The sequence below is a fragment of the Capricornis sumatraensis genome, chromosome 20 (assembly GCF_032405125.1).
Source record: "Capricornis sumatraensis isolate serow.1 chromosome 20, serow.2, whole genome shotgun sequence".
NCBI lineage: Eukaryota > Metazoa > Chordata > Mammalia > Artiodactyla > Bovidae > Capricornis > Capricornis sumatraensis.
In genome coordinates, this window is record NC_091088.1 from 16,639,264 (window position 1) to 16,647,787 (window position 8,524).

Consider the following 8,524-nt stretch of genomic DNA (forward strand, 5'->3'; position numbering starts at 1 on the left):
GGTCCCCTGTGACCTTGTGAGAGGTTTGGAAATAGGAAAGCTATGCCAGACCAAGAGCACTAGACCCTCTGGCTTGTCAGGACACCTGGTCAGAGATGAGGGCCACGGAGAGGCCTCCCCGCATCACAGGAATGGGCCAACGTGCCTTCTGTAACTGCCAACAATCCCACCAGCCCCAAACAGAACCTGCAGTACAGCAAAGATGCTCCACGACTCAGAAATGAGCCTCTAAACCACTTTCTCAGTGAGAAGAGGTCAAGAGCACAGGCCTCAAAGTCACCCTGCCCGGGTTCAAGGCCTGGGCCTGCCACGACCTTGCTGTGACTTGCAGGCAAGTCACTTAACCTCTCTGGGTCTCCGTTTCCCCACCTACAGAAGGGAAGCAAGCTTAGAAACGGAGACAAGGTGTGCCCAGTGCAGTGACTTGCGCGTAGAAAGTTACTAGTCGGCGTTCCGAATCCTTGGTCACTGGGTTAGGAGGACACAGTGGCAGCATGGAACAGGCTTTCTTAAGACAAACAGGAGCAGACACGGCAACCATAGCTCGCCTATACATTTGTCCAACAGATGGCTGGGGAAGGAAGGCGGACTTCCAGCCAGAGCAGACGGAGCCTTCAGATCCCACGGCCCATTCATAATCTCAACAAGCAGCAGGGAAAGCATTTTTAGTTCTCCCACCAGGCCCTCCCCACTGCCATCCCTATCACTGGGGGAAGGGATGGAGTAGCAAACCACAAAGCCCCAGGGAGGGAGGAAGTGCTCTCTGACCACAGCCTCCCCAGTTCAGAATCCACTCACAGGATGCTCTTTATTCCTGGGGTCACCTTCTCCTATTCAATGGACAGAACAATAGCTTCCTAAGCTGGGGGGTGGGTGGGAGGAGAAGACCCCAGTCTGATGGCTGGGGGTGGGGATGATGGATGGCTAGCAGGAGGAAACTGCTACTTTACTGTCCAGAGAGGAAGGAAGCTGGCTTGTGAGAAAAGCTCAGAGCCGGCAAGGCAAAAAATACTGCTGAACCTCCCAGTTATACACCAAACCCCAGGAGTCTGCACTTATCCCACTTGTGAAAGCAGGCATCACGGTGGTGAAAGGACAGAGGTGGCTGAGAGACAGGGTTCCTGAGTCAGGGACCTGGCTTTCAATCCTGGCCCCGTGCACCTCAGCAGATGTGAGTTGTGATAGTACTTTACACATCTGCTTTTAAACAAAGGGTTCCTCAGATGGCTCAGTGGTACAGAATCTGCCTGCCAATGCAGGAGACTTGGGTTCCATCCCTGGGTCGGGAAGATCCCCTGGAGAAGGAAATGGCAACCCACTCCAGTATTCTTGCCTGAGAAATTGCACAGACAGAGGAGCCTGGCAGGCTATAGTCCATGGGGTCACAAAAGAGTTGGACACGACTTAACTGAACAACATTTTAAACAATCCTGTCCAAAAGCAGTAAGTGAAGGCCTAGAGGTAGCTCTGGGGGATGTTTTAGTTGGGAGATTTTTTTTTGGGGGGGGGGGCAGGGATGGTAATTCTCAGCACCACCCAGCCCACAGCAGACACTTTATAGATATTATTTGAATTAGAATAAATTCAAAATAGTCATTTGAATAAAGAAAAGGGGCCGTTGCGTGATCTTGAGCATAGTGTTGTGTTTTTTTTTTTTATTTCACACACAACCATGTCATTTGTACAGGCACTGACTCACCTATCCTTTCGACAGCCCTCTAAGATTACAGGGGAGGAAACCAAGGCCCCTAAGTAACTTGCCCCAAACCACACAACTAGAAAGCGGCCACAAGGGGATTCAAACCCACCATGCTGACTCTAGGTCCCCACCCTAACTTTCAGGCCGTACTGCCTTTGTCTGAAAATATCTATTTCCAAGCTAGAGCCCAGAGCCCAGAAAAAGAGTCCGTCCTCCAATCTTAGTTTTAAAGGTCCTTATTACCAGTGATGCTGGGCCTTTTGCTTCAATGGTGTGTGTTGGGGGGCAAGGATTGGAGGTTGTTGTTGTACATGCATGTGTTTTTTCCACTTAATGATTCAAGACAACCCAGGGAAAGGCACAAAGTTTACAAATCCTAAAGATTTTGCTTGACAGATTTCTTATGTGTACACACCTGTGTAACTGCCTCCCAAAATACAGAATATTCAAAATACAGAATATTCCCAACCCCTTGAGACCCCACCCCACCTTCCATGTGCCTCTCCCAGTCAGTGGCTAGCCACCCACAAGCGGGACCACTCTTCTGACTTTTCACGCTGCAGATTAGCTTCACCTTTTCTAAAATTTCACATAAATGGGATAATATGGTATGTACGTGTTCATATTCTGCTCTATATTCTACAAACAAAAACACATCACCAGCACATGGACAATGATGGCAGGAGAAAGGAGGGGGCTGTCGCTAACCATTCCTTTCTCCTTCAATAAGCACCAGGATTGTTTTTATTTTGGCTCTCTGACTGATGAAAGGGGAAACCCGGGAGGGCTGGACCCTGGAGTATGGAACTCCGTGAGTTAACGGTGGAAAGCTAGTGACCATGGGGGCAAAGGAGCTGTCGCCCCTGAAAAGGTTACTGTGAGAGGGAGGAGGCTGCCGGTCACCTCTGGTTGTTCTGGATGCCCAGAGGAGAGAAGGCGTGTGGAGGCTTTAGAACGCTCCAATCTGGTTCCTCCAGCGCTGGGGGCGCCCAGGGTAGCCTCAGGCTCCTCCCTAGCACTGACCTTGTTCCAAAAGACCGGGAGTCCCCCAGAAGGCGTGTCTCCCTACCTGTGCACTGTTGGATGAAGTCCTGATATTCCGCTCCCTGCTCGCCGGGGACGATGGTGGAGCCGTCATATTTAAAAGTCACCCTTTGGATTGGGAGAAGAGAAAAACACACACATACACATACACATCAGCGTTGGTGCCTGAACGGTGCCGAGCTTCCACAGAACAATCTAAGAGATGCTCTGGCTAGCGAAAAGCCAGCGCTGGCTTTCCACGCTGTCCCGGGTTAAGGCTGCGGGGAGACCGCACGGGGATGACCCTTAATCCGTCCCGTCTGGAAGACGGCTCAGCGCACCAGGCCCCTCGCGAGCTCAGGCAGCGGGGCTCGAAGAGCAATGCAAAGTTCCTCACCAGATGACGGCCGAGCTGTCGTCGCGCACCAGGTTGTACGCCGTTCGGCAAGCCTCTTTGTCGATCTTGGTGGCCATTGCCGCGGGGCCGCAGTGGGGATACTGTGCTCGCAGCGACAGATGAGCGCGCTTGGGGCCGGCTGCAGGGATCGGAGCGGAGCGGGGCGGGGACGCGCGGAAGGCGGGCAGGCAAGCAGGCGGGCGGGCGGTTGGCGACAGCAGCGAGAGAAGGCGAGCTCCGAGCTCCGAGCTCCGAGAGCGGCGGTGGCTCCGAATGCGCGAGGAGCGCGAGCTAGACCCAGGCCACGCAGTCCCGCCCCCCCTCGCCCATTGGCCTCCCAGGACGCATTAAGCCCCGCCCCCTATTGCTATTGGTCGTAGCGCGTATCGGGGGCGTGGCGTCTTTACTCGCCAGCGGCCAATCCCAGCCCGAGTGGGTTGCGCAACCCTGCGAAGGGGGCTGGAGAGGGGGGCTTTTTCGCCCTCCTCCCCTCTCTCCTCCGCTCTTCTTCTCCCTCCCCCCTCTTCTCCTTCCTCCTCCTCTTCTCTTCGCCCTCCCCCAACCCTTTCTGGTTCTCCCACTCCCCTAACTCCTCCCCCATTTCCTCCTCCCCAAGCGCTGTTTCTCCTTTCCCTCTCTCTAGTCCCTCTCCCTCCTCCCTCCTTGAGTCTCCCTCCTCCCTCCTTGAGTCTCCCTCCTCATTCACTACCCGCTCCCCACCTCACCTCCTCCCCTTGCTCTTCCCACTTCCCTAAGCCCTTCTCCCTCCTGCCTCCCTATTCCCACCTCCCCTCCCTTCCCCCATCTCCTACCCCTAGTCCTCCTTATCCCCCCCAAACAACAACTCCGTTTACCTCCTTCCTATTCCTTGTCTTCAAGCTTTTGTCCTCTCTCCTCCTCTCTCTCTCACTTTGCATCCCCCCTCCTCCCTATCCCTTCCTCTACCTCCCTCCTCCCCACCAGGGCTCCTGGGCTGCAGAGCTCCACAGGGAAACTCCACATGGGTGACTTACTGCATCAAACTGCCCCACCCCAGTGTTGGGCTCCGTGGTTTCTAGGTAGGGAGAAATTGGAAAGAAGTAAGATTGTTAAATAGGAGGGGATAGAAAGTGGACTGCTTCCAAAACACTGGTGGGATCACTGTTTACTTTGTGCTCTGGTTATTTGCATTCACATCTTATCTCCCCCTTTGGGTTCCACTGAGGGCAGGAGCTGACTCATTCTGTCTTCTTCCTTCCCTCACTGACTCACTCATTCATTCCCTCCTGCAATAATTCCACAAAGACCAGTTACAGGGTTGAGGCAAGTAAAAAGGCTGAACCCCCCAAGACTCGGCTCTTGAATTGCATCCAGTGTTGCCTCTTTTTAACTGTGGGCCTTTGGACAAGCCTCAGAAACTCTCTGATTACTTTCCTCCAATGGGATAGTAATAGTACCAACAACATAAGAGTCGAACATAGCGACTAAACAACAACTACAACTGACATCATAGGTTTGCTTTATGATTAATGTTTAATGAAACTTGTAAACAAATATGTTAGACATTCAACAAAAGGTCATTGTTGGTGGTTATCAACTAAAATAAATCGTAAATAGAAACCCCAAAGGTCAGGGACAATGTTTAATTAATAATAAAATTAATTCTCAAAGCTAAACAAACAAAAATCAATCAAGCATTGAACAGACACATGGGGGAAGGTGAGTGGGAAAAGTAGGAGCTGGTATTGCTATAAATTAAAAGGCAAAAACAATTCCAGTTGGATACAGCTCAAAGCAGCTCCTATCTTACTCCCTGATGAAGATACTGAGAGAATTAGCTATTAGAAATCAAACCAAAGATGGATCCATACCTCACACTGCAGATAAGGGTAAATTCCAAAAGGATCGAAGATTTGCCTGTAAATAAAGGAAACCACAAAAGTGCCATAAGAACACATGGGAAGCTTCCTTTATAAGACTGGAATGGGAAACCAAACTAACCATGACTCAAAATCCAAAAGCCATAACGAAAGATAGATACATTCAGATATGTAAAAAGTCTTCTTCGAGGGGAAAAAAAAAGAAAACAAAACAAGGCAGTAGAGCAGTAGAAAGTATTTGCAACTCAAATCAGGAAGAATTTATCTCACTGACATGTAGATTAACCAACCTAGAAAAAAGAGGGAATTCCCTGGCAGTCCAGCGGTTAGGACTCCATGCTTCCACTCCTGGGGAGGTGAGGAGGGTTGGGTTTGGGGAACTAAGATCTTGCAAGCCCTGTGGCACAGCCAGAGAGAAGGGAGAGAAAAGAAAAGTGAGCACAGGATATGACCAGACAGATCAGAAGGCTCTTAAACAATGAGAAGATGCTCAATCTCAAGCCCTAATAAGAGAAATGCAGATTGAAGCAAAACTGAGATAACTTAAAAAAAAAAACAAAAAACAAAAACTAACAGTTTAGCAAAGAGCAAAATTTGACAAGCATGCTTTGTTGATGAAGCCATGAAGACCCAGGCCATCTCATACAAGCTGGTGGGAGTGCAAGTTAGCACAACCAGACATGGAAGCCACTTGTCAATATCTAGCAAAGTTGCAAATCTCTGTGCTCTTGGCCAGTTTCCCCTAGAAACATCAACAGGACATAGGGCGCTCTGTGTGCCTTGGTCCTACACTCAGAGATTCTGATGTAGTTCATCTGAAGTATGACTTAAGGGGTGGGATTTTTTAAATCCCCTTTCATCATTTTCATGTGCAACTGTAGCTGATGGCTGCTGCTATAGACACAGTCAAGTAATCATTGAGTAATCATCATTCAAGTAATCACTGACTCAATGGATGAGTTTGAGCAAGCTCCAGGGAGTTGGACAAGGAAGCCTGGAGTGCTGCAGTCCATGGGGTTGCAGAGTCAGACACGACTGAGCAACTGAACTGAACTGAATCATTGAGCTTTATTGTTAGTAGCAGAAGTCCCCCATTGATGGGGGGCTGGATGAAGAGATAATGATACAGGTGTGCCATGGAGAAATCTGAAGCTGGAAAAACAAAGAGAGTAGGGGGCTTCTCTCTATGCACTGTTACTGATAGGTCTACAGTCTACATTAATGATAGAACATTAATGATAGAGAGTCTGCATCCTGATGGAACAAAGCAAAGTCCAGAACAGTATGCCCAAAACACCTTCTTGTGCGGCTACCTTTTTAAAGTCGGGGGAGGGAGTACAGAGATATTTGTGTTCGTTCATAAATACCTCTGGAAGAACACACAGAAGAAAAATAAAAAGAGTTGTACCTGAGATGGAGATGAGGAAGGAAGCCAGGTACAAAGGGAAGAGAAGAGAGAGATTTTACCATATACCATTTTACTTCTATCTATTCTGTTCTGTTTTTGAACATATGAATGCACTATATATTAAGAATGTTAAGCAACAACAACAAAGTGGTTTCTAGTCTGAATTTGATTCCAGAGTTCAGGGACCCTGCCTGGGTGCCTTGACGGTTCCACCTTTAACTGTGTTTCTCCTATTCGTAGTTGCTGTCGCCCTCTACTGGACTGAAAGTGTAAACAAAACCTGATTTTGAGCATTGTGAAGTCAACATGCCCAGCTAAGGCAGAACAATAAACTGCACACCAGTAATAAATGCGCTGTGTGAATATTTGTTTAAATCTGAGATCCACACAATATAAAAATCAATCTAATCAAACTCACATTTCTTTAGAAAAAATCAAATCAAAATATTTGACATATATTATGTGCTATGATATACCTAGACAGTGTAATAAAAAGCAGAGACATCATTTTGCCAAACCATCACAAAGATCCATATAGTCAAAGCTATGGTATTTCCAGTAGTCATGTAAAAATGTGAGGGTTGGACCATAATGAAGGCTGAGTGCTGAAGAATTGATGCTTTCAGACTCTGGTGCTGGAGAAGACTCTTGAGAGTCCCTTGGACAGCAAGGAGATCAAACCAGTCAATCCTAAAAGAAATCAACCTTGAATATTCATTGGAAGGACTGATGCTGAAGCTGAAGCTCCAATGCTTTGGCCAGTTGATTCGAAGAGCTGACTCATTGGAAAAGACCCAGATGCTGGGAAAGATTGAGGGCAGCCAGAGAAGAGGATACAGAAGATGGGATGGTTGGATGACATCACTGACTTAACAGACATGCGTCCGAGCAAACTCTGGGAGATAGTGAAGGACAGGGAAGCTTGGCAGTCCAGTCTATGGGGTCACAAAGAGCTGGACGCAACTTAAGGGCTGGACAACAGCAGCAACGTGCTGGCTACTCTGTTAGGAATTGGGAGAGGGGCTTCCCTGGTGGTCAGTAGATCTGTACTTCCAGGGCAGGGGGCTTGGATTTGATCCCTGCTTGGGAAATAAAGGACTTCCCTGGTGGCTCAGACGGTAAAGCATCTGTCTACAGTGCAGGAGACCCGGGTTCGAGCCCTGGGTTGGGAAGATCCCCTGGAGAAGGAAATGGCAATCCACTCCAGTACTATTGCCTGGAAAATCCCACGGCCAGAGGAGCCTGGTAGGCTACAATCTATGGGGTTGCAAAGAGTCGGACACGACTGAGCGACTTCACTTCAGGGAAATAAAATCCCACTTGCCACATGGTGGGACCAAAACAAAAAAATTGAGAGCAGGTATAAATTCATTCATTTGTTCATTCACTTATCTATCCATCCATTCATTCACTTATTCCTGGCACTGGGCCCATTGTGTGTCTAAAGGGATCACAAACACACTTGCCTGTAGGGGGCAGGCACGTAATGTGAATGAGCCAAGTACAGAGTCCAAGAACATTTTTTCCTGAAGGTCATTCTCCTCTGGGTGTCAGTTTCATCTTCAGAACTGCCCTTTAAAGGGGGCCGCTGGTTCTCAGATCTGTCCCAGTTGCTATGCAGGAATCTTGGCATGATGAGGCCAAGCCTTCCAGTTGTCTAAGAAAAGCAAAAAATCTGAATCTTTTTGTGAAATCTCATCTCTAGATTCTTAAACTTGAGCAGTAACAATGTTACATGTAAGAGCTGCCTGCATGCATATTTGAACTAGACAACATGCTCGGTGCCCTCATGGGAATCACCGTCTTGGAGGGAGACAAGCCACTTCGGCGTGGATAGTCTTCTTACTTGTTAACGCGTGAGTGCTGGTCGCTCAGTCATGTCTGATTCTTTGTGACCCCACAGACTCTACCCACCAGGCTCCTCTGTCCATGGGATCCTCCAGGCAGGAATACTGGAGTGGGTAGACATTCCCTTCTCTGAGGATCTTCCTGCCCCAGGGATGCAACCCAGTTCTCCTGTATGCATTGTCTGTATTACAGAGGGATTCTTTATCCTCTGAGCCACCAGGGAAGCCCAAATGAAAACTCAGTTCAAATAGGCCTGGGCAGTGGAGAGAAAGCAATGACTCCGTGCTGGG

At 48.6% G+C, this 8,524-nt stretch overlaps 1 protein-coding gene across 1 annotated transcript in view; it reads right to left on the reverse strand.

The window, feature by feature from the left end:
* Positions 1-3,417, reverse strand: part of COTL1 (coactosin like F-actin binding protein 1) — a 44,291-nt gene extending 40,874 nt beyond the window's left edge. Inside the window, exons 1-2 of the mRNA XM_068992344.1 lie at positions 3,120-3,417; positions 2,769-2,851 (exon numbers count right to left, since the gene is read on the reverse strand). Of these exons, the coding sequence (XP_068848445.1) occupies positions 2,769-2,851; positions 3,120-3,196 (160 nt within the window). The 5' untranslated portion in view covers positions 3,197-3,417. The remainder of the gene's footprint in view (positions 1-2,768; positions 2,852-3,119) is intronic.
* Between the last annotated feature and the right edge of the window lie 5,107 nt (positions 3,418-8,524).